We start from the raw sequence: 19,905 nt of genomic DNA, 5'->3' as shown, positions 1-19,905 counted from the left end.
ATTAGACTCCTACACAATAATAATGGGAGACTTTAACACCCCATTGTCAATATTAGACAGATCAACGAGACAGAAAATTAACAAATATATTCAGGACTTGAACTCAGCTCTGGACCAAGTGGACCTAATAGACATCTACAGAACTCTCCACCCCAAATCAACAGAATATACATTCTTCTCAGCACCACATAGCACTTATTGTAAAATTGACCACATAACTGGAAGTAAAACACTCCTCAGCAAATGCTAAAGAACAGAAATCATAACAAACAGTCTCTCAGACCATAGTGCAATCAAATTAGAATGCAGGATTAAGGAACTCACTCAAAACCACACAACACATGGAAACTGAACAACCTGCTCCTGAATGACTGGTGGATAAATTACGAAATTAAGGCAGAAATAAATAGGTTCTTTGAAACCAATGAGAACAAAGACACAACATACCAGAATCTCTGGGACACAGCTAATGCACTGTTTAGAGAGAAATTTATAGCACTAAATGCCCACAGGAGAAAGTGGGAAAGATCTAAAATTGACACCCTAACATCACAATTAAAAGAACTAGAGAAGCAAGATCAAACAAATTCGAAAGCTAGCAGAAGACAAGAAATAACTATATTACAGCAGAACTAAGGGAGACAGAGACACAAAAAACTCTTCAAAAAATCAATGAATCCAAGAGCTGGTTTTTTGAAAAGATTAGCAAAATAGATAGACCACTAGCCAGATTAATAAAGAAGAAAAGAGAGAAGAATCAAATAGACACAGTAAAAAATGATAAAAGGGATATCATCACTGATCCCACAGAAATACAAACTACCATCAGAGAATACTATAAACACCTCTACACAAATAAACTAGAAAATCTGGAAGAAATGGATAAATTTCTGGACACATACACCCTCCCAAGACTAAACCAGGAAGAAGTCGAATCCCTGAACAGGCCAATAACAAGTTCTGATATTGAGGCAGTAATTAATAGCCTACTAAACAAAAAATGTCCAGGACCAGACAGATTCACAGCCGAATTCTACCAGAGGTACAAAGAGGAGCTAGTACCATTCCTTCTGAAACTATTCCAAATAATAGAAAAAGAAGCACTCCTTCCTAACTTATTTTATGAGGCTAGCATCATCCTGATACCAAAACCTGGCAGAAACACAACAAAACAAGAAAATTTCAGGCCAATATCCCTGATGAACATTGATGCGAAAATACTCAATAAAATACTGGCAAACCAAATCCAGCAGCACATCAAAAATCTCATCCAGCACCATCAAGTTGGCTTCATCCCTGGGATGCAAGGCTGCTTCAACACATGCAAATCAGTAAATGTAACCCATCACATAAACAGAACCAATGACAAAAACCACATGATTATCTCAATAGATGCAGAAAAGGCCTTCAAAAAAATTCAACACCTTTCATGCTAAAAACACTTAATAAACTAGGTATTGATGGAACATATCTCAAAATAATAAGAGCTATTTATGACAAACCAATAACCAATATCATACTGAATGGGCAAAAGCTGGAAGCATTCCCTTTGAAAACCAGCACAAGACAGGATGCCCTCTCTCATCTCTCCTATTCAACATAGTATTGGAAGTTCTGGCCAGGGCAATCAGGCAAGAGAAAGAAATATAGGGTATTCAAATAGGAAGACAGGAAGTCAAACTATCTCTGTTTGCAGATGACATGATTGTGTATTTAGAAAACCCCATCGTCTCAGCCCCAAAACTCCTTAAACTGATAAGAAACTTCAGTAAAGTTTCAGTATACAAAATCAATGTGCAAAAATCACAAGCATTCAGCATTCCTATACTCCGATAATAGACAGACAGCCAAATCATGAGCGAACTCCCATTCACAATTGCTACAAAGAGAATAAAATAGCTAGGAATACAACTTACAAGGGATGTGAAGGACCTCTTCAAGGAGAACTACAAACCACTGCTCAAGGAAATATGAGAGGACATAATCAAATGGAAAAACATTCCATGCTCATGGGTAGGAAGAATCAATATTGTGAAAATGGCCATACTGCCCAAGGTAATTTATAGATTCAATGCTATTCCCATCAAGCTACCATTGACTTTCTTCACAGAATCAGAAAAAACTAGTTTAAATTTCATATGCAACCAAAAAAGAGCCTGTATAACTAAGACAATCCTAAGTGAAAAGAACAAAGCTGGAGGCATCACGCTACCTGACTTCAAACTATACTACAAGGCTACCAAAACAGCATGGTACTGGTACCAAAACAGAGATATAGACCAATGGAACAGAACAGAGACCTCAGAAATAACATCACACGTCTACAACCATCTGATCTTTGACAAACCTGACAAAAACAAGAAATGGGGAAAGGATTCCCTATTTAATAAATGGTGTTGAGAAAACTGGCTAGCCATATGCAGAAAACTGAAACTGGACCTCTTCCTTATACCTTATACAAAAATTAACTCAAGATGGATTAATGACTTAAATGTAAGAACTAAAACCATAAAAACCCTAGAAGAAAACCTAGGTAATACCATTCAGGACATAGGCATGACTAAAACACTAAAAGTAATGGCAACAAAAGCCAAAATTGACAAATGGGATCTAATTAAACTAAAGAGCTTCTGCACAGCAAAAGAAACTATCATCAGAGTGAACAGGCAACCTACAGAATGGGAGAAAATTTTTGCCATCTATCCATCTGACAACAGGCTAATATCCAGAATCTACATAGAACTTAAACAAATTTACAAGAAAAAAACAACCCCATCAAAGTGAAGGATATGAACAGACACTTCTCAAAAGAAGACATTTATGTCGCCAACAAACATATGAAAAAAAGCTCATCATCACTGGTCATTAGAGAAATGCAAATCAAAAGCACAATGAGATACCATCTCACGCCAGTTAGAATGGTGATCACTAAAAAGTCAGGAAACAACAGATGCTGGAGAGGATGTGGAGAAACAGGAACGCTTTTACACTGTTGGTGGGAGTGTAAATTAATTCAACCATTGTGGAACACAGTGTGGTGATTCCTCAAGGATCTAGAACCAGAAATACCATTTGACCCAGCAATCCCATTACTGGGTATATATTGAAAAGTTTATAAATACATGCACATGTATGTTTATTGCAGCACTATTTACAATAGCAAAGACTTGGAATCAACCCAAATGCCCATCAATGATAGACTAGATAAAGAAAATGTGGCACATATACAGCATGGAATACTATGCAGCCATGAAAAAGAATGAGTTCATGTCCTTTGCAGGGACATGGATGAAGCTGGAAACCATCATTTTCAGGAAACTAACACAGGAACAGAAAACCAAACACCGTGTGTTCTCACTCACAAGTGGGAGTTGAACAATGAGAACACATGGACACAGGGAGGGGAACATCACACACCAGGGCCTGTCAGGGGGTGGGGGATAAGGGGAGGGATAGCATCAGGAGAAATACCTAACATAGATGATGGGCTGATGGGTGCAGTAAACCACCATGGCACATCTATACCTATGTAACAAACCTGCGTGTTCTGCATATGTATCCCAGAATGTAAAGTATAATAAAAAAAATGGTCCTGGGAAAACTGTCTAGCCATATATAGAAAATTGAAACTGGACCCCTTCCTTACACCTTATACAAAAACTAACTCAAGATGGATTAAAGACTTAAATATAAAACCCAAAACTATAGAAACCATAGAAGGGCTGGGTGTGGCGGCTCATACCTGTAATCCCAGCACTTTGGGAGGCCAAGGCAGGCGGATCATGAGGTCAGGAGATCGAGACCATCCTGGCTAACATGGTGAAACCCCGTCTCTACTAAAAATACGAAAATATTAGCCGGCTGGGCATGGTGGCACGTGCCTGTAGTCCCAGCTACTCAGGAGGCTGAGGCAGGAGAATCACTCAAACCTGGGAGGTGGAGGTTGCAGTGAGCCGAGATCATGCCATTGCACTCTAGCCTGGGCGACAGAGCGAGACTCTGTCTCAAAAACCAAACAAACAAAAAAACAACAAAAAACCCCCCCAAAAACCAAAACACACACACACACACACACACACACACACACACACACACACACACACACACACACACACACACACACACACACACACACACACACACACACACCATAGAAGAAAATATAGGCAATACCATTCATTCAGGACACAGGCATGGGCAAAGACTTCATGATGAAAACATCAAAAGCAATTGCAACTAAAGCAAAAATTGACAAATGGGATTTAATTAACTAAAGAGCTTCTGCTCAGCAAAAGAAACTATCATCAGAGTCAACAGACAACCTATAGAATGGGAGAAAATTTTTGCAATCTATCCATCTGACAAAAGTCCAATATCCAGAATGTACAAGGAACTTAAACAAATTCACAAGAAAAAAACAAAGAACCTCGTTAAAAAGTCGGCAAAGGACATGAACAGACACTTCTCAAAAGAAGACATTTATCCAGCCAACAAACATAAAAAAAGCTCAACATCACTGATCATTGGAGAAATGCTAATCAACCACAATGAGATACCATCTCACACCAGTCAGAATGGCGATTATTAAAAAGTCAAGGAACAACAGATGCTGGTGAGGCTGTGGAGAAATAGGAACGCTTTTTTACACTGTTGGTGGAAATGTAAATTAGTTCAACCATTGTGGAAGACAGTGTGGTGATTCCTCAAAGACCTAGAGGCAGAAATACCATTTGACCCAGCAATCCCATTGCTGGGTATATACCCAAAGAATATAAATCATTCTATTATAAAGATACATGCATGTGTATGTTCATTGCAGCACTATTCACAATAGCAAAGACATGGAATCAACACAAATGCTCATCTGTGATAGACTCGATAAAGAAAATGTGGTACATATACATCATGGAATGCTATGCAGCCATAAAAAGGAAAGAGATCATGTCCTTTGCTAGGACATGGATGGAGCTGGAAGCCATTATCCTCAGCAAACTAACACGGGAACAGAAAACCAAACACCGCACGTTCTCACTTGTAAGTGGGAGCTCAACAATGAGAAACACATGGACACAGGGAGGGGAACAACACAGACTGGGACCTGTCAGGGGCTGGGGAAGGTAGAGCATCAGGAAAAATAGCTAATGCATGCCAGGCTTAACACCTAGGTGATGGGTTGATAGATGCAGCAAACCAACATGGCACAGGTTTACCTATGTAATAAACCTGCACATCCTACACATATATACTGGAACTTAAAATAATATAAAATATAAAATAAAACATACCAGACACAGTTCCTGGCACACAGATGGTGAAGCTATAAGTAATGGATCAGAAATATAATTTAAAGATGCTGAAGAGGATATTAAAGTTTGTAATTATAAATTTAATTTACATTTTTGTAGGAAGAATTTTTTTAAAGATTTTTTCTTCTTCATCTTAATTATATGCTTTTGACTAATAGAATGTTAGTAACAATACAGATTGACAGGCAAAATGAGAATGCAGAGTATTTGGAATTTTACTATTTCAAAAAGATCAAATCAAAGATTAGCTTAGTGGAATGAATGGTTGATTTGGGAAATGGTTCAGAACTAGTTAGTGAAAAAGTCTAAGATGATGCATTCTTAGATATAAGAAAGGGGAAGAGATTTGAATGAATCAACAAAACAGAAGATGAAGCAGTTTCAATGAGGGTCGGGAACAAATTTAAAAAAGAGAAAAAGAAATAAATGTTAACATGAGGTAGTTACAGATTAATTAAGACTAATACATACCTCTGGAACTGAAGTTTCCATCAGAGACAGTGGAGGAGGAACACATCCACCATCCTGTGCAATTTCCACTGGTTGATAAACAACCTCAGAAGGTTGCAGGTATAAGAATGGAGCAGAAGAGGCAGGAGGCTAAAATACAAAACCATATTTCTAATTCAAATATGATTAGTTATTTCTGTTAAACCAAATGACTTAGCTAACAGATGAGAGAAGTATTTGTTTCATATTTTACTAAATTTTTTTTTTAGGAATAGCACAGAAGTATCTCAGCAATGGATTAGAAACTAATCTGTTATAAATTCCAATTGTGTAGCTGTAGTTAAAGAATCTTATCACTGGTAAGCACTAAAACTTCTTAATGACTCAGAACGTCATATATAAATAAAGATAATAATTATGGTTATATTAATATCATCAGTAAAGGTTGTAATAATGTGACCTATGGTATTTAAATGGACATAAATGTCTACTCTCAGCTCTGTGACTTCTAATGGAAGTGGGAAAATGTCAAACAATTTTTTGGTGAAGTACTATTTGTTACTAAAAGTTGGGAAATAGAATACTTATTTAGGAACAGAATAAAAAGTGAAGCCAAATCCAAGTGAAGTTAGAAAAATGCTAAATTTTCAAATAACACTAATAGTAAAAAAGGGTAAGTTTTCATGTTGATACAGTACACATTTATAAAATGCTTTCATTTATGCATTATCATTTGATATTCACAAACATCATGTAAGGAAACTTACAAAGGTATAGTATCATTACATCCATTTTACCAATGAAGAAACTGAAAATGAACTGCCAAAAGAGTAAGTTAATAAACAGAAGAAGAAGGTCTCAAATCTAAAAAACTTTAGTATTCATGCAGTCATCACAAGAATATAATGAAAGAAGGATTTAAAATTATATATTGAAAGTTAACATTTACCTGAGGAACACTCCACTGCCACTGTCCTGGTAGATACTGTGTGGTGGCCTAAAATTAAATAAAAGAAAAGAAAAACCCATTCTGATTATAAATAAGGGTTAACACTAGATATCTACAGGCAAAAATATGAAGTTGGACCCTCACACCATACACAAAAATTAACTAAAGTCATATACAAAAATTAACTCAAAATGGACCAGAGACTTAAATGTAAGAGCTAAAATTATACAACTCTTAGAAAAAAACATAGGTGTAAATGCCTGTGACCTTGAATTAGGATATGTTTTTAAAATTTTGATTCCAAAAGCACTAACAACAAAGCAACAACAAAAAATAGTTAAATTAGATTTCATCAAAACTTTAAAAACTTTTGTGCAAGTGAAAATACAACCCACAGGATGAGAGAAAATATGGAACTTATATCAAGAATGTATAAAGAACTCTTACAACTCAATAATCAAAAGACAAGTAACCCAACTTAAAAATAGGTAAATGATACGAATAGACTTTTCTCCAACGAAGATATACATATGGCCAATAAACGCAAGAAATAATGCTCGACACTACTAGCCTTCAGGGAAATACAAATCAAAACCATAATACAACATCACTTCATACCCACTAGGATGGCTTTAATCAAAAAAGTAGATCATAAGTGTTGACGGGCATGTGGAGAAATTAGAACCCTCATAATCTGCTGGTGAGAATGTAAAATGGTGCAGCCCTTTGGGAAAATAAACACTTCCTTAAAAGGTTAAACAAGTTACCATATGACCCAGCAATTCCACTCTAGTTATAAGACCTAAAAGAAATAAAAATATATGTTCACATAAAAATTTGTATGTGAATGTCCATCGCAGCATTATTTATAACAGTCAAAAAGTAGAAACAACTCAAGTGTCCATCATCTGATGAATGGATAAACAAAATGTGGTACAGTGTATCCATACAATGGGATATTATTCGAGAACGAAGTACTGAGATATGCCATGTCTCATTTATCATGACATAGATAAATCTTGAAATCATTATGCTAAATGAAAGAAGCCAGTCACAAAAGACCACAAATTGTATGATTGTTTTTATAGGATATATCCAGAATAGGCAAATCTAGAAAAACAGGTAAGTAGATTACCAGTTGCCTAACGCTGGGATAAGGGAAAAAAGAAGACTCAACTCGTCTACTGTAGCACAAAAACAGCCATAGACAATAAGTAAACAAATGTGGCTGTGTTCCAATAATGTTTTATTTACAAAAACAGGCTGCTGACTGGAGTTTTGTCTGCAAGCCATAGTTTGATGACCCTGCTATAGACCAAAATGGTCTGGCATTATAGTTCACTTATCCCCAATTTTTCACTAAAATTAATGAAGAGTGCTGGTTAACTGAAAGAGGATGTCATAATATATAATAAACAACAATATATTATTTACTTTAATATAAATTATGTTAAATATAATATAGCAAGAAACTGACATATGTTAACGTTAAAAAAAACCAGCTTGCAGTCCAATACCTGCATCTTATTTGGGGAATTATTGCTAAAGACTTTTTAGATTAAATGTTAGCCAGGGGAGCAAAACTGACCTCATCACATTTGGTAAAAGGAAGCAAAGAGTCCATCTTCTTGTATGACATTGTTTAGTTCCCTCGTAAGAAAAGAGAGGCATGATGTCAGCAAGATGGCTGACCAGAGATGCCTGGCATTCATTTTCCACTGGCTCCCCACCCCGCCACAAGAAATGACTAAGGCAACGAATAAACAGCTGCAATTTGACAGGAGCATCAAAGGGAGAGTGCTAGAGTGTAGCAGGGGAGTGCAGACACACCTGTGGTGATTGCAAATCCAGGAGCGCAGCATGGAGCCACTCAGCCTCTGTAACCCCTTCTCTTCTGCTAGGATTGGTTTTGCCTGGAGTCCTGCAATTTCTTATTGCAGGGAAAAGGTAAGCAGAAGATCCCCACCAGCCTGCATTGCTACTGCAAACACCCACACTCCTTGCAACAGGAGAATCCCGCAGTCTCACAGTTTGAAGAGCTGCTGGGAATTCATGGCTGCATTGCCCTGAATTAGGAGTACAAAGTGTGTACTCCCCACCCCCTCAACCCCACCCTGTGAGCAAAGCTGCTGCAGCGTGACAGCATCTTGAGGCCATAGTCACCTCTAGGGGGCCAGTAGCTATTGCACATCTCCAGTACTGGGGTTCCATTTTCATTCTGCCAAGTCCATACCAGTGGCTGAACACAACCCCAGCAGCATGGAACCTGAGGCTCAAGATTGGCTGTGATTCTGGTTCTGTACAGTAGAGAAACCAACTTCTGTTGCCCTCGCCTCCAGCTAGAGGAACAATCTGGCTGACCTGCCCAGGGTGAACCCACTCTTTAGCTGGTCAAACTGCTGCACTCCCCTGAGCAGGAGAAGTCCTCAAGCCTCGTAGCAGCTGAATGCTGCCAGGATGGAATGGTTACATACCTGCATACAGGGCTGAGAAACAGCCCAGAGGTGCCTCATGCCCTGCAGACAAGCCCCTGACCTACCCTGTGCATGTAATTAGAGCCCAAGAAACAGCTCTGGGGACTGCCATTGGCAAAAATGTCCCCAGGGGAGTGGAGTGGCTGTGTGTCCATCCCTCAGGCCTAAGAAATGGCCTCGTGCCCATCCCCCCCAGCAGACACATCCCCAGGACAGCTGAGCAGCCTGGAACCTGTGTCCCAGGCCTGAGAGGCAGCCCCATAGGCTGCTTCCAGTGGGCATGATCCCAGGCCAACCAATAGCCCTGTGCCTGCATTCTGGGCCTATGGAACAGCCGTCATAGAAACGTTTCCAGGCCGGGTGATCCACCCTATGCCTCTGTCCCAGACTTGAGAAATAGCTCCGTGGGCCAACCCCAGCAGACATGCCCCTAGGCCAGGTGAGCAGTTGTGCACCTGCATCCTGAGCCAGAGAAACAGCCCCTGACAAACATATCCCTAGCCAACTGAACAGCCACGTAGCTGTATCCCAGACCTGAGAAACAGTCCCATGGGCTGTCCCCAGCAGATGCACCCCTAGGCCAGCCAAGGAGCCATGTGCCTGCATACCAGACCTAAGAAACAGCCCCATAGGCTGCCTCTGGTGGGCACTCCCCCAGGCTGGCTGAGAAACTGCATGCCTGTGCTCTCAGCCAGAGTAACAGCCCTGTGGCCCCCAAGCCCAGTGAGCCAGACTTACCATGTTCATGTACGCAGCCCTGACCTGAGGAACAGCCCAGCAAGCCCACCCCTGGCAAAGCCCCACCACCATTGTCACAGACTCTCTTGTCCTAGGTCACTGAGTAATTTGCAAACACAACTAGAGTATTACAACTTAAGAGACTAAACAGAGACTACCCTATTGTGTCCACCTAGAACCAAGGCCAATGCACCCCACTGAACCAACACCCCAAGACTCATTCATAGAAATAAGTCTTGCCCTATGAAACCGACTCCAAATTTGAAAAGGCGACTTTTGTACCAGATGTGTAGAAATCAATGCAGGGACACATCAACCATCAAGGAAACATGTCACCTCCAATAAAAACAGTAATTCTGTAGTAACAGACCCCAATCATAGGGAAATATTTGTATATATTTCATAATGCCAGAAAAAGAATTCAAAATAATAATCTTAAGGAAATTCAGTGAGATACAAGAGAATACAGATAGACAATTCAACAAAATCAGGAAAACGACTCATAATTTGAATGAGAAATTTAACAAAGAGATAGATATCATAAAAAAGAACCAAACAGAAATCCTAGAGCTGAAGAATTCAATGAATAAAATAAAAATACAACTGAGAGCTTCAACAATACACTAGACCAAGCAGAAGAAAGAATTTCTGAACTTGAAGACAGGTCTTTTGAAACAACACAGGCAGACAAAAAAAGAACAATGAACAAAACCTACAGGATTTATAAGACACCATGAAGAGGAAAAATATTCATTCATATAATGGGCATTCCAGAAGGAAAAGAGAAGGGAAAATGTGAGGACAACACATTTAATGAAATAATAGCGGATAATTTTCCAAGTCTTGGGAGAAGAGAGGGATATCCAGGTCTGGGGAGCTCAAAGAATCCTAGTAGATTCAATCTAAACAGATCCTCTCAGAGGCACGTTATAGTCAAATTGTTAAAAGTCAAAGAGAAAGAAAGAATTTTAAAAGCAGCAAGAAAAAAGTGTCAAGTCACAATTAAAGGAATCCCCATTATACTAACAGCAGATTTCTTAGCAGAAATCTTACCAGGGAGAATGGGATGATATATTTAGATATATTCAAAATACTGAAGGAAAAAAAACCTGCCAGCCAAGAATATTACACCCAGTAAAGCTATCCTTTAGAAATGAAGGAGAAATACAATCTTTCACAAGGCCAGGTGTGGTGGAATCCCAGTGCTTTGGGAGACGAAGGCAGGAAGATTGCTTGAGCCCAGGAATTTGAGACTAGCCTGGGCAACATAGCAAGACCCTATCTCTTAAAAAAAATTAGCAGGCATGGCACATGCCTGTAGTCTCAGCTGTGTGGCAGGCTAAGGTGGGAGGGATTACTTGAGCTCACGAGTTTGACACTGCAGTGAGCTATGATCATGCCACTATACTCTGTCTCTAAAAAAACCAGCTCTTTTATAGACAAGCAAAAACTGAGAGAATTTATCACCAATAGATTAGCCTTATAAAAAAAATACTCAAGGGGGTCTTACATCAGGAAGTGAAAGGATGGTAACAACCATCATGAAACATGCAAAACTATAAAATTCACTGGGACAGCCATTACACAAAGGACAAAGAGAAGAAAAGAATCAAACCTTATAATTACAGAGAACCCAGCTGCAAAAAATCACCAAAAAGAGAGGGAACAAGGAACATAAGATACACAAAATAAGCAGAAAATGATAAAGAAAATGACAGGATGTCCTCACCTATCAATAATAACCCTGAATGCAAATGGGTTAAATTCTCCATTTAAAAGATAGAGACTGGCTGAATAGATTAAAAAAAGAGACCCAACTATATGCTACCTAAAAGAAACTCACCTTACCCGTAAAGACACACATAGGCTGAAAGTGAAGGGATGGAAAGACATGTTCCATGCAAATGGAAACCAAAGCAGGCAAGAGTAGCTATACTTATATCAGACAAAACCGACTTCAAGTTAAAAGCTTTAAAAAGAGACAAAGAAGGACATTTATATAATAATATAGGGATCAATTCTGCAAGAGAATATAACAATGTAAATACATATGTACCCAACACAAAGCACTCAGGTATATAAAGCAAGTCTTATTTGATCTAAAAAGAGAAGGAGAAACCCCAATAAAATAGTGGTTGGGGACTTCAACACCCCACTCTCAGCATTGGACAGATTATCTAGAAAGAAAATAAACAGGCCGGCACGGTGGCTCACACCTGTAATGCCAGCACTTTGGGAGGCCGAGGTGGGCAGATCACAGGGTTAGGAGTTCGAGACTGGCCTGACAAACATGGTGAAACCCCATCTCTACTAAAAATACAAAAATTAGCCGGGCTTGGTGGCATGCACCTGTAATCCCACCTACTCAGGAGGCTGAGGCAGGAGAATTGCTTGAACCTGGGAGGCAGAGGTTGAAGTGAGCTGAGATCACGCCATTGCACTTTAGCCTGGGTGACAGAGCAAGATTCCTTCTCAAAAACAACAACAACAACAACAACAACAAAAAAAAAAACAAAAAGAAAAGAAACAAAGAAACATGGATTTAAACTGCACCATAGGCCAAACAGACCTAACAACCATTTAGAGAACATTTAACTGAACCGCTGCAGAATATACTTTCTTTTCATCAGCATATAAAACATTCTCCAGAATTACCATATTTTAGGAAACGAAACAAGTCTCAAAAAATTAAAAAACACTGAAATTATATCAAGTATCTTATCTGACCACAGTGGAATAAAATAAGACATCAATGACAAGAAAAACATTCAAAACTACACAAATTCATGGAAATTAAGCAACATACTGCTGAATGACCAGTGGGTGAAGGAAGAAATTAAGAATGAAAATAGAAACACAACATACCAAAACCTATGGGACACAACAGTAGCAATATTAAGAAGCAAATTTATAGCAATGAATGCTTACATCAAAAAACTAGAAATATTTCAAATAAACACCCTTACAATGTACCACTAGGAACCAGAACAGCAAGAACAAGCTAAACCCAAAATTAGTAGAAGAAAAGAAATAGTAATAATCAGGGCAGAAATAAACAATGTTGAGACTACAAAACAATATAAAAGATTAACAAAACAAAAGGTTGATTTTTTAGACAAACCATTAGCTAGTCTAAGAAAAAAAGAAAGTAGACCCAAATAAATAAAATCAGCAATGAAAAAGACATCACAATGGATACCACAGAAATACAAAGGATCATTAGAAATTAACATGAACAACTATATGCAAATAAATTAGAAAACCTAGAAGAAATGGATAAATTCCTGAACATATACAATCTGCCAAGACTAAACCAAGACTGAAGAAATTGAAAACCTTAAGAAACAAGGCTGGGCGCGGTGGCTCATGCCTGTAATCCCAGCACTTTGGGAGGCCGAGGCGGGTGGATCACGAGGTCAGGAGATTGAGATCATCCTGGCTAACACGGTGAAACTCCATCTCTACTAAAAATACAAAAAATTAGCCGGGCGTAGTGGCGGGCGCCTGTAGTCCCAGCTACTTGGGAGGCTGAGGCAGGAGAATGGCATGAACCTGGCAGGCGGAGCTTGCAGTGAGCCGAGATTACGCCACTGCACACTCCAGCCTGGGTGACAGAGTGAGACTCCATCTTAAAAAAAAAAAAGAAAAAAGAAAACCTTAAGAAACAAATTTAAGTAACAAGATTGAATCAGTAATTAAATCATCTTCCAACAAAGAAAAGTCCAGAACTATATGGCTGAATTCTACCAAACCTTTAGATAAGAATACCAGATCTTCCCAAACTATTCCAAAAAATTGAAGCAGAGGGAATTCTCCCTAATTCATCCCATTAGTTTGATTATATTAAACGAAAAAGTTCCTGCACAGTGAAGAAAACAATCAACAGAGTGAACAGACAACCTGTTGAATGGGAGAAAATATCTGTAAACTACTTATCTGACACAGAATTAATATCCAAAATATACAAGGAACTGAGACATCTCAACAGCAAAATAAACAAAAAATAAACTGATTAAAAATGGGCAAATGATCTGAATAGACATTTCTCAAAAGAAGACAAATGGCTAACAAATATATGAAAAAGTGATCAACGTCACTAATTATCAGGAAACTGTAAATCAAAACCACAATGAGGTATTATCTACCCCGGTTAGGATGGTTATTGTCAAAAAGAGAAAATAACAAATGCTGGTGAGGATGTAGAGAAAAGGGAACTCTTATACACTGTTAGTAGGAATGCAAACTAGTACAACCACTATGGAAAACAGTATGGAGATCCCTGAAGAAACTACAAATAGAACTACCATATGATCTGGTAATCCCACTACTGGGAATTTATTTGGAGAAAAGGAAATCATTGTATCAGAGAGACATCTGCACCCCCATGTTTATTACAGCATTATTCACAATAGCCAAAATATGAAATCAACCTAGGTGTCCAACAACAGATGAATAAAGAAAATGTGGTATATATATATATATATATATACACGATGGAATACTATTTGGCTATAAAAAAGAATAAAATCCTATCACTCATGGCAATATGGATGGAACTGGAGGTCATTATGTTAAATGAAATAAGCCAGGAACAGAAAGTTAAACAACACATGTTCTCACTCATATGTGGAAGCTAAAACACACTGATCTCAAAAATCTGCCACCTGCACAGATATTTTTGAAAGAAACAAGTTTTATTTTTTTCCCCCTTTCTTGTAATAAATGATAAAACCCCAAGTCTTTTTCACTGCCTTTCGAACCATGTTCAGAAGAGAGTAGCTTATCCTCTGCTGGTCTACGCTGGTTGCTGAATTTACTTGTATTCCTGTTTTTGTATATGCTGCATTTAGACTTACATATGGCAAGAAGGCATTTTTGTTGTTGTTGTTAAAGGAAACAAACTCTCAAATCATGAAGTGATGTAAATGTTGCATAGGCCTACAAAGCTCTGAATTCAGGTCCCATTGCTGTCACAAAGAAATGAATGTAACTCCTACCCTAATCCCTTTTTTATATAATAAAAGTGCCTTAGCATGAGTTGCAACTGTCGTCACTACAGTAAGCTGGTTTACAGATGTTTTCTCTGAGCCACTGAGCATCACAATGAAGAGTACCATGTGCTACAAAAAAAAAAAAAAAAAAAAAAAAGTTGATCTTATAGAAGTAAAAAGAATACTAGGGGCTGAGAATGATAGAGGGAAAGGAGGAATAGGGAGAGGTTTGTGAAAGGATACAAAATTACAGCTACCTCAGGAATGGAAAACCAAACATCCTATGTTCTCACTAGTAAGTGGGAGCTAAGCTATGAGTATGCAAAGGCGTAAGAATGATACAATGGACTTTGGGGACTTAGGGAGAAGGGGTGGGAAGAGGGTGAGGGATAAAAGACTACAAATTGTGTTCAGTGTATACTGCTTGGGTGATGGGTGCAGCAAAATGTCACAAATCACCGTTAAAGAACTTACTCATGTAACCAAATACCATCTGTTCCCCACAAACCTATGGAAATAAAAATTAAAAAAAAACCAAAAAATCCAAAACACCCCCAAAATTACAGCTAGATAGGAGGAATAGGTTCTAATGTTCTATACCACTATAGGATGACTATGATTAACAATAATACATAGTTTCAAATAGCTAGAAGGAGGCTATTGAATTGCTCCCAACACAAAGAAATGATAAATGTTTGAGATGATGGATATGCTAATTACTCTGATTTGATCACCATATTATATGTATCAAAACATCACTACATACCCCATGAATAGGTATAATTATCATTTGTCAATGAAAAAAATTTAAAAAAGAAAAAACACTACCAAGGATTAACTACCTCTTTTTTATTTTTTATTTTCTAACTAATCATTTATTTTATTTTATTTATTTTTAAAACTTTTATTTTAGGTTCAGGGGTACATGTGAAGGTTGTTACATAGGTAAACTCGTGTCACAGGAGGTTGTTGCACAAATTATTTCATAGCCCAGTACCCAATAGTTATCTTTTCTGCTCTTCTCCCTCTTCCCACCCTCCACCCTCAAGTAGACCCCAGTGTCTACTGTTCTCTTCTTTGTGTTCATAAGTTCTCATCATTTAGCTCCCACTTATAAGTAGGAACATGTGGTATTTGGTTTTCTGTTCCTGTGTCAGTTTGCTAAGGATAATGGCCTCCAGCTCCATCCATGTCCCTGCAAAATATATGATCTCATTGTTTTTTATGACTGCATAATATTCCTTGGTGTATATGTACCACATTTTCTTTATTCATCTGTCATTGATAGGCATTCCATGTCTTTGCTATTGTGAATAGTGCTGCAATGAACATTCGCATGCATGTGTCTTTATGGTAGAATGATTTATATTCCTCTGGCTATATACCCAGTAACGGGTCTAATGGTAGTTCTGCTTTTAGTTCTTTGAGGAATCTCCATACTGCTTTCCACAATGGTTGAACTAATTTACAGTCCAACCAACAGTGTATAAGTGTTCCTGTTCTCTGTAACCTTGCCAGCATCTGCTATTTTTGACTTTTTAATAATAGCCATTCTGACTGGTGTGAGATAGTATATCACTGTGGTTTTGATTCACATTTCTCTAATGAACTATCTCTTTGTAATTAGCAAAGTAGTTGCATGAGAAAGAAATAAATGAAAGTTAGTTAAGAAAGGACTGAAAGTTTCAGAGAGAATTTTAATTGTAATTTATGTTTACCTGGTAGTGATATGCAGGTTGCTGATAAATGGGCTGAGCTACCATCACAGGGGAGCTACATACAGAACGTGACTATAAGAGGATGGAAAAAGAAAAATTAGGCATAAGCCTTTAAAATAGCCCACAATAAAATTTATCTCAAATTATTACCTAAACCCAGTCAACTTCTGGTTTATGATTAGAAATGTTATTTTTCTACCTCTTATTGATATGATTACCAACTCTGCTAAGTCTATTTATTAAAATCATCACAATATTTCTACTTCCACATGGTTTCATTTCCATCGTAATGCTAAAACAACCACCAGAAAAGTTGTTTTTAGTCTGAAATGTACCACCTCCAAAGATTATGAAAATATAGTTCTAAGAGAATACTTAGAGGAAAATGACAGCAAGACTTAGGGTGACGCTGCCTGTTTCCATTGTGGGGACCAGCAGGAAACAGTTAATGTTTATAATAGTATTTAGAACTCAATGAATAGTCGTATCTAATTTTCCCACTAGTTACAAATAATCAATGTTCTATTCCTTTGTTATACCTATAATTAAAGCAAAGATACTTTATTTTTATTTTAGTAATTTGACATTTAAATGAGTTAATAGTTTGATAAATTTATAAGTGAAAAATCTGTGTCTGAAAAAAGTACAGGTAACACTTGATTATTCAAAGTGAAAGAGTAAGCCCCAAAACAGATTACTTAAAACCAGATCTTTAATAAAACAGGCAAGTTGTATTATTGCAAGATAGTAAAACTGGCTCTAATATAGCAATTAAAATTCAATGTCTAATGTGGGATCTAACTTATATTGTTTTGTTTAATGTTTGCACCCCCAAGACCGAGGAAAAGTATCATAGTTTTGTACAATTCACAGACTATGGTATGCTAATAAAACTGTATCACAAATTAACATTAGAAAATAATAATGTAATTTCCTATATTAATAGATTAAAGGAGAAAAAATGGTAATTTCGACAGAGACAGAAAATATATCTGTTAAAATTCCATACCTTTTTATGATTAAAAACTCTTAACAAACATAGTAGAAAATGGCTTCCTTAATTAATTTAGGGCAGTAACTCTCAACCATGAGTGATTTTGTCCTCTAGGGAACATCTGGCAATGTTGGGAGACATTTTTGATTGTCATAACTATGGGGAGCCTAGGGATACTTCTAAACATCCTACAGTGCACAGGACAGCCTTTCACAATAAAGAAATTATCTGAGGCCAGGCGCGGTGGCTCACACTTGTAATCCCAGCACTTTGGGAGGCCAAGGCGGGCGGATCACGAGGTCAGGAGATCGAGACCACGGTGAAACCCCGTTTCTACTAAAAATACAAAAAATTAGCCAGGCGTGGTGGCAGGCGCCTGTAGTCCCAGCTACTCGGAGAGGCTGAGGCAGGAGAATGGCGTGAACCCGGGAGGCGGAGCTTGCAGTGAGCCGAGATTGTGCCACTGCACTCCAACCTGGGCAACAGAGTGAGACTCTGTCTCAAAAAAAAAAAAAAAAAAAAAAGAAATTATCTGGCTCAAAATGTCAACAGTGCTAAGATTGAGAAAGTCTGGTTACAAAGTATGCGTGTGTGTGTGTGTGTGTCTATATATGTATGTATACACATGCATATATACATATGTATGTATATACGTGCATACATGTAAAGCTTAATGGTGAATCACTGAAATTGCTCCCTTTTTCAAGAACAAGGTCATGATGTTTTCACTACATCAATACTGTAGCAGAGAAACCGTCAGTGCAAAAACTCCAGGAAAAAAAGAAGTGAAAGAAATCGAAGTACACTGAATCATAAATAATTTGTAAATGAGAGCTTGGCAGGGTTACTGATAGAATATCAATACTGAAAAATCAAGAGCATTACTATACACCAGCTACAATCTATTAGGAAATGTTATTTAAAAAACAGCATTCATGAAAGCAACAAAACTGTAGTCTACTAAGAATAAATTTGACAAAATGTGTCAAGCTTTTTTACGGAGAAAGAGAACTTTTTTATGGATAGAAGTAAAATAAGACAAATAAATGGAGAGATGTATCATGTTCATGGATAGGAAGATTCAATATTTTAAAATACTGAGATGTCCCAAGTTATTCACACTATTTAATGCAATTCTAATAAAAAAACAAGGGCTTTTCACTGAAATAAACAAACTGAATTACAAAATTTATACATATAAAAGCAAAGACATAAGGATAGATGAGAGACTCTTGAAGAAGAACAATGTACTTTAAGATTTCAAGACTCATTATAAAGTCAAAATAATTAGAACTGGGCAAGGTGAACAAATACACCAATGGAACAAAATAGCAGAAAAAAGGCCCACACACATGGAAACTTAGTATTTGGCAGAGGATTAATTTCAAAATAGTAGGAAATAGGTGGATTAGTCAATACATAAATTCAAGATTTAATATCTAGAAGTGAAAAGTGGCAATACTATAGCATTAAAAATAAAAAATAGGATATATTCTTGTAGTAAAAAAAAAAAAATTAAAAAGAAGAAAAAGTCTTGTGCCAGTTTTCAAAGGGAATACTTCCAGTTTTGCCCATCCAGTATGATATTGACTGTGGGTTTGTCATAAATAGCTCTTATTATTTTGAAATACGTTCTATCAATACCTAGTTTATTGAGAGTTTTTAGCATGAAGGGCTGTTGAATTTTGTCAAAGGCCTTTTCTGCATCTATTGAGATTAATCATGTGGTTTTTGTCGTTGGGTCTGTTTATGTGATAGATTATGTTTACTGATTTGTGATGTTGAACCAGCCTTGCATCCCAAGGATGAAGCCAACTTGATCGTGGTGGATAAGCTTTTTGATGTGCTGCTGGATTTGGTTTGCCATATTTTATCGAGGATTTTTACATCGATGTTCATTAGGGATATTGGTCTAAAATTCTCTTTTTTTGTTATGTCTCTGCCAGGCTTTGGTATCAGGATGATGCTGGCCTCATAAAATGAGTTAGGGAGGATTCTCTCTTTGTCTATTGATTGAAATAGCTTCAGAAGGAATGGTACCAGCTCCTCTTTGTACCTCTGGTAAAATTCGGCTGTGAATCTGTTCTGGTCCTGGACTTTTTTTGTTTGGTAGGCTATTAATTATTGCTTCAACTTCAGAGCCTGTTATTGGCCTATTCAGAGATTCAACTTCTTCCTGGTTTAGTCTTGGGAGGGTGTATGGGTCCAGGAATTTATCCATTTCTTCTAGATTTTCTACTTTATTTGTGTAGAGCCCTCTCTTGTCACTCCTATTCAACATAATA

General features: G+C 37.5%; 1 protein-coding gene across 5 annotated transcripts in view; it reads right to left on the bottom strand.

Moving 5' to 3' along the window:
• Nucleotides 1-19,905, bottom strand: part of BOLL (boule homolog, RNA binding protein) — a 78,375-nt gene that overhangs the window by 41,277 nt on the left and 17,193 nt on the right. For all 5 annotated transcript variants that reach the window (XR_009213811.1, XM_032755054.2, XM_058439898.1 and 2 more), the window contains exons 7-9: nt 16,627-16,698; nt 6,706-6,753; nt 5,778-5,906 (exon numbers count right to left, since the gene is read on the bottom strand). Coding sequence is in view for 4 of the 5 variants with exons in the window: in XM_032755054.2 (XP_032610945.1) it covers nt 5,778-5,906; nt 6,706-6,753; nt 16,627-16,698 (249 nt within the window). In the remaining variant the exon portion in view is untranslated. The remainder of the gene's footprint in view (nt 1-5,777; nt 5,907-6,705; nt 6,754-16,626; nt 16,699-19,905) is intronic.

The sequence above is a fragment of the Hylobates moloch genome, unplaced genomic scaffold, assembly GCF_009828535.3.
Source record: "Hylobates moloch isolate HMO894 unplaced genomic scaffold, HMol_V3 SCAFFOLD_1, whole genome shotgun sequence".
Classification (NCBI taxonomy): Eukaryota; Metazoa; Chordata; class Mammalia; order Primates; family Hylobatidae; genus Hylobates; species Hylobates moloch.
Note: the sequence above shows the minus strand (reverse complement) of the source record. Positions and strands in the feature narration are given on the sequence as shown.